The sequence below is a fragment of the Anneissia japonica genome, unplaced genomic scaffold (assembly GCF_011630105.1).
Source record: "Anneissia japonica isolate Jap-2015-1 unplaced genomic scaffold, ASM1163010v1 scaffold288121_len269371_cov247, whole genome shotgun sequence".
NCBI classification, from domain to species: Eukaryota; Metazoa; Echinodermata; class Crinoidea; order Comatulida; family Comatulidae; genus Anneissia; species Anneissia japonica.
This window is the reverse complement of record NW_022752873.1, coordinates 243,100-258,408: the sequence shown is the minus strand read 5'-3', so window position 1 is coordinate 258,408 and position 15,309 is coordinate 243,100. Positions and strand designations below refer to the sequence as shown.

The window sequence follows — 15,309 nt, the reverse complement described above, 5'->3', positions numbered from 1 at the left end:
CGCGCCATACCTAATTTAATTGGCGTCCCATACTCGATTTTTTTTTTTTTATTCCGTCTATCTCTAAATTAACTTTCTCGTTGGTGGCGCTGTCCAGAATGAGAAAAATAATTAAAAAAATAAGAGACTTGTGGCAAGTCTAACGGATAACTAGCTGTACCCATGGCTGTACAGAACTTTCTGAGTAAATTGAGGGCGCAATTGCAAACGATGGTGCTTAGGCGAAATTTGATTGGCTAAATCTTTGACAGCCATCTTGGATGGTACACACACACAGCTCTGCGTATTTCGAACATCGGATACATTGCGGTTAGCGCTCTAGTATTCTTATATTATATCTCTATGTGTGTTCCCCGCTTTTGGATCGCGCGCGGGCGTATTACCCTATAATTCACATTTTTTCGTTAGCAACAACTTGCCAACGACATGCATTTATACGCTTCCAGCAGAGCTGCAGTTGTGCAATAACGTTTGATTTTAACCCATTAAATATCTTTATAATGAACAATGTTCCCCTGATTAGATTTTTTCTGGCTTTTGGTATGTTATTATTTGTATATTTCAGGAACGGATTCCGTAAAATATTTATGTTAAAATTACTACTGTGTTCATTATAATTTTGTCTAAAGATTGACTGGTTCGACCATAAAGCTAAGTCAGCGTAAAACCTAAAAATACTCAGATTTTGAATTCATTTTTCGAATAGTTAACCCTCGTTAACCCTAAAATGACTTAGTTTATTATAATCCTTAATCATTTATTAATTAATATCTGTTAAAATTAGAAATGGGTTTGTCGCGTCAAAGGGATCTGTTGCCGAGTGATCTCCTTCTCAATAATACCTCCACTCGCACAAATCGAAAGCTCCTTATTTTTGTCGGCCGACGCGATTCCAAGGGCAAAACACAAACGAGGCGTGCGTGCGAGGCGGCTCGATTTTAGCCTGCAGACTACGTCAAGTCGAGCCGAGCGCTCACCTAGACCGCAGTGTGTGCCCGGCTTTGTGCACTCTAATCTGGAATCTGAATGACTATTCTCTTTAAGGAACAGTAATGACTACTTTAGAATTGTACTACTGTAGTTTCATTTAGAGTCTTTGGATTACATTCTGAATCAAATCATAAAGAACACAAAGAAGCTCAGTTTCAAAATGGACTCCATGTTATTTTTGTAAACTTGCTTAGGTACCCGAATAAGTGTAATTGATTTATTCTCACCACTTAATAACGAGATTTAGTTCAAATATCATTTTAAAAGTATATTATATAAACCAAATAATAACGTCAGCGATATTACAAAGCTAAAGCGACCGATGGTACTGGTATGAGCATTTATATTGCGCCCGATATTGCGCCTTTTTGCTTGCGGTTGTAAAAGCGCATGTAAGTCCCAATGTTTAGGGAAAAATTCAGGCTGCATGTTAAACACAAAGTCACAAGCACCACAACAATATTTTCAAAACAATTAACAACAAAAGTACAACACAACACGTACAACAGACACAACACTCAGAAAAATAAAATTGGAGGACAATTTCCTTGTAATTATCTTCGTTAATACAGATTTAATAAATTAAACCAGGGTACCTTACATTGGTGCTGTGGGCCTTGTATATAAGCCTACTGAAAGTTTCTGATGTTGTTCTGAAGTATTATAATTTTTTAAATAAAACTGCTTTATGTCGTTTTTTTTTTATATAAATCCTCCGATTTCATTTCGTCATTATCAAATTATCTTAACAACTTTTGCTCACCTGTCAGGTGTAGCAACCTGATATAGATGAATACCGTAAAACCTCGAATAGAAGCCCAATTCTAGAAGTCGATCTCGAATTGAAGCCCCCTTTTTAGTTTACAAAATTGAAGTAGCCACGAAAAGAAGCCCATTTGGAAGCCCATGAAAGTACCGTACATACACTGTACATGAATTCCAAGAAACAAAATAAATTTAACAAACACGCTTGGTTTACACTGTAGTTGTGATATAATGCCTGTTTTTACACACTGTGATACAGATTGATGTACAAAGTTTCAATTCAATAAAATGTAAAATCGTTTTTTTATAATTAATAAATTAATTTTAAACAAATCCTAAATAAATAAATAGAAACTTAATAATCACATTAATAAATTTTTAACAGATTTTTTAAGAATAAGTAATCAGTATTTTCTTTTTTAATTCCAACATTAAATTATAAGATCCAGTAATTTGAACAATTTGTTTGGGTTTTTTTAATAAATAATTTTAATCAATAATTTATCATTTGTTTGTTTTCTTAAATAATAGGCCTAAAAGTTAAACAATAAATTGTGTTTTTAAACAAATCAATTAATTTTCAAAGAGATGCTACTGTGATGAGTTTTAAAAACTTTTGAAGCAGAAATTTTTAAAAATAAAAAAATTATTAGATCTTTATTAATAATTATATTTTAATTTTATTTATGTAAATTCTTGCTAAAAAGATTTTTTAAAACACATTTGACAGTAGCATCTCTTAACATAATGTTACTACTCTAGATCTTAAAATTATATTCTAACTTACTCTATTATAACAAATAAATTTAGATTTTATTGCTAAAAATAAACTAAAATTTTGATAAACAATGAAGGTGAATAATTATTTTCAAAATAAACAAAATTTAGATCACAGGAGTGATGTTTTGCCTTACCTGACGAGTTATCATACCTAATACTCAGCTTCCCAAATACTTGTGATTCACCCGAGTATTGCTTACGATAACACGTCAGGTAGGGCAAAACAACACTCCATGATATTTTTCTGACGCATACTGACATGGAAATAAGATATAAATTATTCTCAAAAACACATGGTCTACCGTACTAACGTCGATTTATGTTGATATATTGATTTACTTTTTGCTATTTAGAATTTATGTACTGTAGTTGGAAGATTAAAAAGGAAAAATCAATTTGTATTACTGAATTTTATCATTGGGCCCATTTTTACCAGGACCATTTCATCCAGGTCCATTTTTACCAGGGCCATTTCATCCAGGTCCATTTTTTCCAGGGCCATTTTTTCAGAGGCAATGTTTTTCGGGGCCATTTTTGCCATGTATTCTTTGACGGTATGCTTATGGTACACAAAAGAACTGACTGTTGGTCAATATTTGCATCAGAAAAGGTTTAATTGAATTCAGTTGATGCGTGTCCGACAATGCTTAAAATGGAAAGCTACTAAAAAGATAAAAAAAAACAAAAAAAAAACGCTTCAACAATTATTGAGTAAACCACAGAGCCTAGGGTCTGTGAGTAAACCAAGATTACTTCATGGTTAAAATGGGTAAAGGTGACAATTCTCATTGCATGTTTTGTAAGAAATTTGACGAGTCGATTATACATTTATTTTGGGACTGCAGTGATATTATTAAGATCTACTGGAACTGTTTCCAGACTTGGGTAAATGATTCCTTAAAGTAAATTTAGTGCTGAGTAAAAAACTGGTCCCTTTTGGGAAACTTTGAACAAAGAGATTATGTTTTTAATAACATAATAATGGTCCTAAAATTCCATATTTATAAAATGGTTTAAAAATTGTATGCCTATCTTCAAGAATGCATTAACTGAGATAACACATTTCTATAAAGTGGAAAGGTATATGTTTGATACCAACTGTAAGAAAAACGAATTTAAAGTACTTTGGCATAACTGGCGCGCTCTTTTAAAAGAAAAATAACTTAATAACTAAAACGGAATATATAATAGATTAGTTATGTTGGAAATGTTTACATTGTAACTTAGTGAGACGTGAAAAAAAAAAAAACCTGTTATGTTTACTCCGTGGCATTACGCGTAAAAAATTAAAAAAAATTAAAAAAAAGATTACTTCATAGAAACACAAGTTTTTGTATACACAGTACACTTTTTTACAAATTGGGTAGAGATGGATCCCTTTAAAGTGTGGCTAATGGTAACAATGTAAAGCCACTTCACGCCGAATTTATTGTCAGTACAAATTTCATACACTGTAGGTTTTATTTAATTTGTTGATTAGCCTAAATTAGGTGTAGGCCTATATTAGTAATTTTGTCCCTATGGAAATTGAAATACTTAATTTACGACCCGTATTAGATTGATTAATATGGTTCTTATTATTTTTGTCTAATAAAGTGCCATAGACTACGTGTGTGTGCTGGAGGGAGGTGGGGTGGGGGGTGGTGGAATAAAACATTATCCACCAAGAGATACCAACTTCCATTGTGACCTCATATTAAAAGCTGTTTATTTCATAAACAAAATTAAAATTTTGATTTACAAAGTTTGCAAATCCTTAGCAAAAAGAGCATGGAGAAAGATGTGATCTTTTAAAAGATTGTTGTGTGAATGTCTTTTAATTTTCTCCTTTTACTTTACTGTATTTATCTTTGATGTACAGCACCATATAGGTGTGAGTTACAATAATATATGTATACATGAATCAATTTTGTTAAGATATAGTTTGTATTAATTAAGATATTTGTACGATACTGATATAAGTTGTGTATGTCAATGAATTATCATTATTACCATGAGCTGTTCTTTGTAAATAAACCAAACAATAGGTAGTCAGTGGCGGATCCAGGGGGTTCAGGGGGTTCCCCCCCCCCCTCTGTGAAGAAACGTAACAAAATACTACTGGTTCCTGGCTTACAAAATTCATGCTAACTAGATGCGGATCCAGACCTTCGCCCAGGCGAAGGTCAGGGTGAGAAATCAAAATAAAATGTTGACCATTTTTTCCAACATCATACTTACTTTCCTTGACACTTATTTTGAACATTACCATTAGGAAAATGTTTAAATTCACGCTATCCTATACCTTACACTTTTAAACTGATTGTACCAGAGAGAGGTACATTCCCAATACATATGGTCTTCCACTTCTATAGCACATGATGCATAGCAAACGTTATGTAACCACTAATAATACTCAGGTCCAGTGCCGTAGGTATGGGCAGTGCAGTATTGGGGGCTCGTTCAAAAGGTCTAATCTAGTCTAATGATCTAAAAATATAACTTTAAAAAATCCTATTTAAACTTTTAAAGGACCCTTCAATAATATTAGGTTTCAGAGGCTATAATATTGATTATATTCATTACAATTTACCTATTACCAATTTCCCACACGCTGCAAGTTAAAAAAAACCCCAACAAAACAAGCCCTTACATACGATGCACTAGTGTGCTTTTTGAAATCACATTTCTAAAGCAATAAAATATCGTCACGCACGTGTTTGTGGTATTTTAAAGTTGGTTCAACTATTATTGTGTAGGTTTTTAAACAATTCAGATCATCATAACTTCACGAATACATTTTAGATTCACTTCACTACAAGTAGGTCGATGACTGTTGTATTATTGAATGGTAATTGTTATTATCGTGATGGAATAGACAATACCTGGATTTGCGTCAGGAGAATCGATTAGGTGGCCTATATGTATTTTGTCCAACCTGTCGTGAATATGTATTGAATAATCAGTGCGTGATGCACTAATGTACTTTTTGAAATCACATTTCTAAAGAAATGAGATATCGTCACGCACATTTGTATTTGTGGCATTTTAAAGTTGGTTCAACTATTATGGTGTACGATTTGAAACAATTCAGATCATAACTTCACGAATACATTTTAGATTCACTTCACTACAAGTAGGTCGATGAGTGTTGAATTATTGAATGGTAATTATTATTATCGTGCTGGAATAGACAATACCTGGATTTGCGTCAGGAGAATCAATTAGGGGGACCTATATGTGTAATTTTGCTCAACTTGTCGTGAAAATTTACTGAATACTCAGTGCGTGTGAAAGTCGTTCTCCAGTGGGACTCGAACCCAGTTCTCCAGATCACTAGCCTGGCATCGTACCTCTAGACCACCGCGTTTGCACCTGATGGCCAGGGTTGAATTCGAGCCCAAGTAAGCAGCAAGTGCTATTTTTGCAAGTGTTTTCACACGCACTGAGTACCGGTATTTCACGACGGGTTGGACAAAATTCCACCTATACATATTCTATGTTGTCAATATTATAATGTATCATAGATTCATGAAATGCCTAATAGGCCCTAAACGATAACATATATATAACTTGACCATAGTTTGTTCTCAATATTCTTGAATCTTTTAAACAAAATATTTTTTAGATATTTCTGAAATGTCGTATCTGTTTTAAAATATCTCAGAATGTATGAGCATTAAGAGTTTCGCCTGAGTAGACCCCACTAAAGGCTCTGTCTAGGTCCGATCAGGTGCCGCATTTTACCAATTTTACCTAGGGCCCGGCAGTTATCTATGCCATAGTTACCAACTGTCACGCATCGTGCGGGACAGTCCCTCCTTCCAAAGTCATTTTGTATAATACACGCATTTTGCAGAAGCAAATGCGAGATCATAAATGTGTCACGCATTTAGCACTTGCGTGATAACGAATTATCATAAATTCAGGGGAAAACGTATTTAAAATTAGAAGAAATTGGTTTTATCAAAAATATAAAAACGGTCATACAGTAGCTTGAGTCATTAGAGAGCTTTCATTATCTCGTTCGAGAATCAATTCACAGAGAAAATTTCTCCTTTCCGACCAAAACAACCCAACCAACCACGCACTTGTAGAATCTAGTAGTCGCGAGCAGTCTTGCGAGTTTATTGTTACAACCAACCGTTGATTATGTGACTGGAACCCGAACTTCCGCAGGGGTTACCGGTACGTAATAAGTAGTATACCGTATATACTCGCGTATGTCCTATAAGGTGACCCGTGTATAAGACGACCCCAGAGTTTTAGAAGATTTTTGGTTGATATTTGTGTGTCTGGCGTATACGACGACTCCCTGTTTCATGGTCGGAATTCCTAATTTTGTGTGGTCCTGATACTGCATCTAGCTGGATAAATGTAGCCAAATGCAAGGGTAATCTTCCGACTTTGAAAATGGTGAGTACACTAAAAGTTGTTAATTTTTTTCATTTAATAGGTTGTGCACTGAAATGCATTCATTGATGTTACAGTATAGGGCCTAAGCCTTCCACACACCCAGTGCAAGGCATGTCTTCAAATCCACCCTTGAAGTACATTTCCTAGATTATTATTTACACTGTATGTACGCTGAGTTTGGGCTTCTTATGAGTTTCATTCCCATTTAGTAATTGAAAATTACAGGATAAAAACAGCACCTACAGGTACAAGACGCAATGGAGACAAAAAGGGCCCCAAGGATCTAAAGGCGACAGCCTGAACTGGATAGTCAAACATTAGGCATAGGCTTATAGTGTGACAGGTGACAATGGGACGTGTATTCATTACTAATATCAAGGAAATAGCCCTGTCTCTTATACACATCTAGATGTGTATAAGAGACAGAAAGAGAAAAGTGACGAGAAGACAAGATTCCATTAACTACATTTCATATAATACATACTCAGAGGCCGCACTTCCTCCATTGTGCTCCAAAGAGGCTGGTTTTCTTCTTTCTTCTCAAGCCATATTGCAGGTGCTCGAAACTGCCGCCAACGCTTCCCTAATTCCACGCATTGATCACTTCTTAGCAGTAACTCTACACAAATATAATTCTGGACGAATGAAAATAATACATAACAAGGTTTTCTCAACGAGTATAGCTGATGTCTGCGCCTTGAGAAATCTAGCAACGACCCCAGGAATGTTCTCCGTAAGTAGCCATGGAATACATTGGAAAAATTTATCCAGTATTTCGTTTCTGAAAACGTGTGACGACCCAGATCTCGATTTAGTGCTACATAGTAAAGTTTCAAACGACGAGTATTTTGGAAAGACTTTAAAGTTCATTCATTCAAATGAAGATGCATGCGCAGACATTGACAACGATTCTGAAGAGTCATTTTTGGTAGCACTCATTAGCACGTCACCATGGAATCACCAACGACGCAATGCAATTAGACGCACCTGGGGTGCGAGTCGAAAGATAGACAATGTTAATATAAGGGTTTTATTTGTAACCGGTGTTACACAGAAGGACAATCAATTGTATAATACAATCCTAGTGAATGAAATGTATGAATTTAATGACATTATCCAGGCTAACTTTATAGAATCTTTTCACAACCTTACGTTAAAGGTCTCACTTGGGCTCAAATGGATGACATTGTACTGCAGCCATGCTCAATATCTATATAAAGGCGATGACGATATGTTCGTTAATTTCGAACGTATTGTCAAATTTCTACAACAGAGATTAATTCCTCGGCCATTTTATTTAGGTCAGGTCATGCACAGAACCAGGACTATCCGTAGGCCGACGTCCAAATATTTCATACCAGTAAACGTATATTCTGGAAAGTACTTCCCGCCGTTTTGCAGCGGTGGTGGGTATATTATCTCCACGGACGTTATCCCTGCCATGTATAGAGCTGCCCTAAAAACACCATTATTACCGATTGATGACGCGTTTCAAGGAATAGTGGCCAAGAAAACCGATGTGAGCCCAACCATGATTGACCAGTTCAAAAACCATGGCGGCCCAAGTGACCACTGCGCCTTACGTTCGTCTATGACGGTCCATGGGTTTAAAATTGCAGACCAGCTGATGAAAGTGTGGAGTAACTATACAGACACAACATTGACATGCCCCGAAGATTATTAACATTATCACATGTTAAATTATAATAGGCCCTATACCATAAAATAATTAATCTACTTTAATAATAATCGACCCTCGCTGCTCTCGTAAAGCGGCGCACGTGACGTAGATTTTCGTTCGAATGGCGTGCGTAAAAGCTTACAGCGTTATATTGAGTAAACGTCAAGGTGCACAATTCATATAAACCTTAACCTTCAAATTACTATATTTAACATAGAAAAGAAAAAATCAATTTAGTCTGAAATACTAGCTTTCCTTGTGCAGCTGGATGACATGATGCAGCTTTGTAGATAAAGTTCTTGGTCAAATACCTGATGGATTATTGTCAATCTACTGTACGGTAGACCTATTAGTAAAATATTAAACTGTCTTACAATCGTTTCGTGTCCGCTGCTATAATTATTCTGCTATAGCTGCATTTATCTCATCTACTATATAACTATCCTTGCAATGTATTGAGATTTACGTAATCATATGATGAGATTTGATATTTGGGTCATTTGTTATAGTTTATTATCAAAGCTCATTTCCAGTCTATTTAATCACTGTCAATATTTCAATTTGTTTCTCTTCAGTATTCAGATTCAATAATATGAAGTAAAATATAACACTGGGAAGACCGGATTGGGTGAAGTTCCCTACACAGTTTAAAGCCATCTAATAGTATGCCTAACAGCACAGTTTTAACTTCACCATCGGTTACAATCCTTGCTTGACACACAAACGTTAAGCAACTCCTGCAGATTGAATTTAGAATGACGGCCGTGTCTAATTTCTGATTCTTTTAAAGGGATATTTTTAGTCTTTAGTGAATGATCCAGTAGCATAGTTCTTTTGAGAGTTGGACACACACGCATCCTGAAAAAAATAAAATTTTTACTACAGTATATTCTTTTATATAATTGCAAATACATATTTTTGGTTTTATTTCTTATTGTTTCGACTTAACTTTTTAATTACTAGAAACAAGTTTTAATGTTCTGGAAATATAATTTTGTTCATATTTTGTTTACTTTATATAGGCCTTCCTATATTCGCTTCGTATTTTTTGAAAGTTAATTAAATGTTTTTTGAACTGAGTGTAGTAGGTATGTGTGAAACTCTGAGGCTTGTGTTATCAAGATTCTGCCAGGATGCACCCATTAGTCCTATTGCGATATTATCAATCAATTCACTTTTAAGCCAGTACACACTGTAGGCCTACTGCCCCCAACGGCTCGATTTTAATGACACGTGTGCCTAGCTTTGTACACCTTAAATCTGGAATCTGAATGACTATCAGGGGTGGTGCCAGCAGGGGAGCAGGGGGATCAAGGCCCCGTCGGAGATAAAAACCAGAATTCGTCGGGTCGTTGGGGAGAAAAAAAATGTATTTTCTACATATTAGTAGACTCCAAAATCGATAGCCTTTGAAAACCCTTAAATTGTCATATTTTTCGGGGTCTGCGCCCCCTCTGGAACACTTTTGAGAGAATTTGAGCGACGACCGACCATGCCCATTTTTTTCCGTCTTGGACATCCCCCCTTCGGGTACTTTGAACCCCTCGTCGTGCAAATCCTGGCTCGACCACAGATGACTACGCTCTATAAGGGACAGCGATGACCACTTTAGTACTACTACTGTAGTTCATTTAGTGTTTTGGATTACATGATTTCTGAATCAATCATAAAGAGCAAAAAGAAGCGCAGTTTCAAAATGACACCATGTTATTTTTGTAATCATGCATAGGTACCCGAATAAGTGTAACTGATTTATTCTCACCACTTACAAATTACGAGATTTAGTTCATGTCATGTTAAAAGTTTATTATATAAACCAAATGATAACTTCAGCTATGTTACAAAGCTGAAACATCATTAATTCGCTAACCAATAACAATCAGAAACACACACACAAAAACTCAAATAAAAAGGCAGTTATATTCAAGTTATGTAAACATTATAAATTTTTAGGTTGTTCAGTGTTCGTCGAATTTTAAGATTGGCGTTAAGATATTTAAGCCTATTATTTAGTGTTTTGCAATAAAAGATTCATTATTACTTATAATTAGGTAGTGAGCATTTGAAAAATATTTGTGATGAAGAATGCTAGGACCAGATTCGAATCGTGCCTACTTCGGTGTCGAGATTCTGAATTGGTGTCGAGCATTTTAAAAACACTTGCGGTGGACAATGCTAGGACCAGATTCATCGTACTCTTGTTTACTGATCCACATCTGTTGGAATGTTGAGAGGGAGGCTAGGATTGAGCCTCCTATCCAAACGGAATACTTCCTCTCCGGTGGAGCAATGATCTTGATCTTCATGGTACTCGGAGCCAATGCTGCGATCTCCTTCTGCATCCTATCAGCTATCCCAGGGAACATCGTGCTTCCACCTGACAGCACTGTGTTCGCGTACAGATCTTTACGGATATCAACATCACATTTCATTATACTGTTGTACGATGTTTCGTGTATTCCACTCGACTCCATTCCTTTTCAAAGACAAATTAGAATCGTAGGAAGGTGGCCGGAAGAATTTAGAGAAATTTGGAATGTAGGAAGGGATAAACAATTTATGCAAAAATTAAAACAACATAAAAGGTGAGCTCATGTTGGAGAAAAAAATCAAATTAGGGCCAAATGTCATGGCAGAAGTTAAACAAAATGATCACAGAAGCAACAATACAGAGAGAGATACACAAAACAACCTCAAAGATAACACCTACAGTAATTGCTATTAAATTTAAAAGGATAAATTATTAACTTTCAGTGAGAAACAGATTTAAACAATTCAGTTTCATATGAGTTTCAGATGTACGTTGAACTACAACAAAAACTGATTAAAACCAATTATCTATAGATATTAATTGAATTGAAATTTTAAATAACGGCGTACTGCATACTCTCTTACAAAGTAAGCAATTTTACTTTAAATATTTTTATATTCGACAGACAGTATACTATAATTATTGTATAATCAGAAGCAATCATGTACGACACCTACCAATGAAAGAGGGCTGAAATAATGTCTCAGAACATCTGAATCTCTCATTGCCAATGGTGATGACTTGTCCATCTGGGAGTTCATAGCTTTTCTCTAGTTGTGAACTAGTAGCTGCAGTGGCCATCTCTTGCTCAAAATCCAATGCCACGTAGCATAGCTTCTCTTTTATGTCCCGTACTATTTCTCGTTCAGCTGATGGCAAATAAGACCAGTTAGGCCTGTTAAAAATGCTTTCCTAGCTTTACAATACTATATCCTTTTATTAAAAGTAATTGTCTTATCTCTGAAATGAAGCCATTTTATTTACTAAATTCCAATTTTTTTTTACTAAATTCTATTTTCAGACATTTTAACTGTATCTTCTACAGGCGAAATTTCCTCTTTTTAATGTATTGTTCACGATTTCATTAAAAAATACACTGTTGTATTATGATAGGCTACCGTGTGCGCTATTAATGATGGTAGTAATTATATTAATTTTGTAGTTCAAGGTGGAGGATAAAAATTAAACATACTGTACATAGCTAGAATAGGAGATGGTACGTCACATATCCTCCAGATGGAATGGCCATTGGTCCCGTGTGCATGAAAATGAACTCGGTGCACTATTTAAAAAGAGTAGAGGATCTTCTACTGATGGACCCCACAGGACATGCTGCACTGCGACCCAGTTGTGGCTTCCCATATCATATGTCAATATATTTATATTTAAAACACGGTACCTGTTGTAGTAAATGAGTATCCCCTCTCTGTGAGTATCTTCATAAGGTAGTCTGTCAAATCACGTCCAGCCAAATCCAATCTAATGATTGCATGTGGTAGAGCATAGCCTTCGTATATTGGTACCGTGTGGGTGACGCCATCCCCTGAATCTAGCACAATGCCTGTAGTCCTCCCTGAAGCATATAGAGACAATACCGCTTGAATGGCAACGTACATTGCTGGGCTGTTGAATGTTTCAAACATTATCTGAAAGATAATAAATACATATTCATTCAAAAGGTTTTTATCCAAGCCTAGTCAAAAAATAATATTGAATAAAAATGTGTACAATTAATTGTATATACAGTACATACATAATGATATGGTAGAGAAAAACACTCCATCTATAGACGAATATCATCTTGCTTCTTTTGAAATTCATCACAGGATTCAGTTCACTCGGCATTTTATCAAACTTATTTAATCATTCTGTTATTTGAAAATTCTATAATGGATATAAAAACTATCTAATTTACAAAAAAATATGGGATTTGATTATAATCGAAACCCTTACTGTTATCAGGGAACAGTTATTAATCCTGCTGTTATCAAAAGAACTAATGGTCAGATTAGAGGCATAAAAGGCCGAAATTAAATAATATGGTGAATTATATATTTTCTCAGAACCCGAGTTCCCGGAAGTGTACCTGAGTCATTTTCTCTCTGTTCGCTTTAGGATTGAGCGGTGCCTCAGTCAACAATGCCGGGTGTTCCTCCGGTGCAACTCTTAGCTCATTGTAGAACGTATGGTGCCAAATTTTTTCCATGTCATCCCAGTTAGTTACTATGCCATGTTCGATGGGGTACTTGAGTGTCAAAATACCTCGTTTACTCTGAGCTTCATCACCAACATAGCTGTCTTTTTGACCCATCCCAACCATTACTCCCTGCAATCATAAAGTTTAAGCTGTTGGTAACTAGATCTATATCAACAAAACTACGCAATTAACGATAATGTAATAAATAATATTATTATAATATTAATAAGTATCTTAAAAGAGTAACACAAACACTAATGTGTGTAATAATTATAAATAAATATAACAGTGAATAATAATATTAATAAGCTATTTGCAACACATTTTAAATATTTAGATTTTCTACACAGTTGTAGTTAGAATATACTGTAGTATCAATACCATTGTTATCTTTTTATTATCAACGATCATTAAGATATCATCGTCACTGTCATCATCATCATTATTGTTAAAGTTGTTGTCAACCACGTCATCATTACATCTTAATCCTCCTAATTAATAATAATTCAAACCAATTATAGACACAATTTTACTAGAATACACATGAATATACAAAGGAAAAATATTTTAGAAATATTATGGTAGTATTAATAGTAAATAGTAATAGTAGTATATAATTTACCTGGTGTCGTGGTCTGCCAACGATTGAAGGAAACACAGCCCTTGGAGCATCGTCACCGGCAAATCCAGCTTTGCACATCCCCGATCCATTGTCTATTACCAAAGCAGCAATGTCCTCATCGCACATGTTGTGGAATGGTGTTAAATGCTACCCAAAATGTATATAGAAAGACTAAAATTAGCAATTTTTAGGTTGTGTCTATGCCTAGATTATACCCTTCTTGCACATTTAAACGGGTCATAAATTTTATGGGTTTTGTTGATAAAGTTGAAGTTCTAGATTGTATATTTCACTAAGCTTATCAATGTTAAATGTTAGCAAAACAAGGCCTAGAGAAAGAAAAAAATAAGCCGCTACTCTGGTCTCCAGTCTATTCTCAAGCTAGAGTCTAGACTTTTTGCATTCGCGGACCCTCAAGACATTTTAAACGTCTCAACAGACCATTTAAGCATAGTCATTACATTCCAACAATACGATTCTATAGATAGAAGAGGATTCGCCAGGAAAGTACATTAAAGAGTGGCAGATTCTTTTATCCCCATTTTATTTTTAACTTCCTTCCTGATTTTTTAAATTTATTCAATAGCCTGTTTAAAAAAATGCAAGAGAACAGTCAAGATATGCATTACCTGAGAGGATGCCACTATCAAGTGGCTCTCTCTGAGTCATAGGCTATACTAAACATCTTTACATAGGCCTAGGCCCTAGGCCTAAAGCATACATAAAAGCAATAATATAAACGATTATAAATAACACCTAACAGATCACCAACAATAAAGTATTGAAAAAATATAATGTATAAATATAATATATTTTATTTTTAAATTATTGATAAGGCACCTAGGCCTAGGCTAGGTCTAATAAAGATGATATCACAATAATGACAGTTGTATTGTAAGACAATACAAGTAGGCCTAGCATAGGCCTAGGCCTAATCTCGCCTAGCATGAAACTTTTTTTTTATGATGAACCCCCAATTTTTTTGCCTACGCCTAGTTATTCATCATACTCTATTATTACAACAATACTGATTGTTGTATTTGTATGGTGAATTTTGCTTGAGACAAATAAAAAAAAATCTTACTTTTATAGGCTATTTGTTGTGACAAAGATCGCGAAGAAAATGACACTTGCCGCCAGAATTATGTTCAAATACGTATGCGCGTCTCTTTTCTTTTACAAACACGCAATGCGCAATATCATAAAAATTAATACTAAATATGGTAATGATCCTGATCAGCATTTTCATTGGCGAAAAGTATCTCACAAGCGCTACCCTGGATAGTCTGAACACGCCCACCCACGTGTACGTGTGCGTACAGCATCATTTTAACTTTTGGACCCTGTCGCCAATTCCGAAAACTTGGCCAAAACCACTTTGGGACCTGAAAATTTGGGGTGGTCTCAGGTTTCGGTCTCCAATTACTATTAGAGGATTATAGCTTGTGTTGAAAATCGGACTGAGGCTATTTTGTTCTTTGAAAAAGTGGTCTCGAATAGAGAGGGGTATTTGGAGGGTGCACTGTGTGTATGATTCATGTTCTTTAACCCTAAAAAAGCCAAGGCCG

At 35.2% G+C, this 15,309-nt stretch overlaps 2 protein-coding genes across 2 annotated transcripts; one reads left to right on the top strand and one right to left on the bottom strand.

Moving 5' to 3' along the window:
* Positions 1-7,339: 7,339 nt before the first annotated feature.
* LOC117122369 (beta-1,3-galactosyltransferase 1-like) lies at positions 7,340-9,643 on the top strand. The gene has a single exon (XM_033267920.1). The coding sequence runs from the start codon at positions 7,340-7,342 to the stop codon at positions 8,612-8,614; it is 1,275 nt and encodes a 424-aa protein (XP_033123811.1). The 3' UTR covers positions 8,615-9,643.
* Positions 9,644-9,919: 276 nt separating this feature from the next.
* LOC117122384 (actin-2-like) lies at positions 9,920-15,252 on the bottom strand. Its single transcript, XM_033267934.1, has 6 exons — positions 14,826-15,252; positions 13,742-13,888; positions 13,009-13,248; positions 12,322-12,568; positions 11,600-11,791; positions 9,920-11,087 (listed from the first exon to the last, which is right to left on the bottom strand). Exons 2-6 carry the CDS (start codon positions 13,865-13,867, stop codon positions 10,762-10,764), a joined length of 1,131 nt encoding a protein of 376 aa, XP_033123825.1. The 5' UTR covers positions 13,868-13,888; positions 14,826-15,252; the 3' UTR covers positions 9,920-10,761.
* Positions 15,253-15,309: the final 57 nt, after the last annotated feature.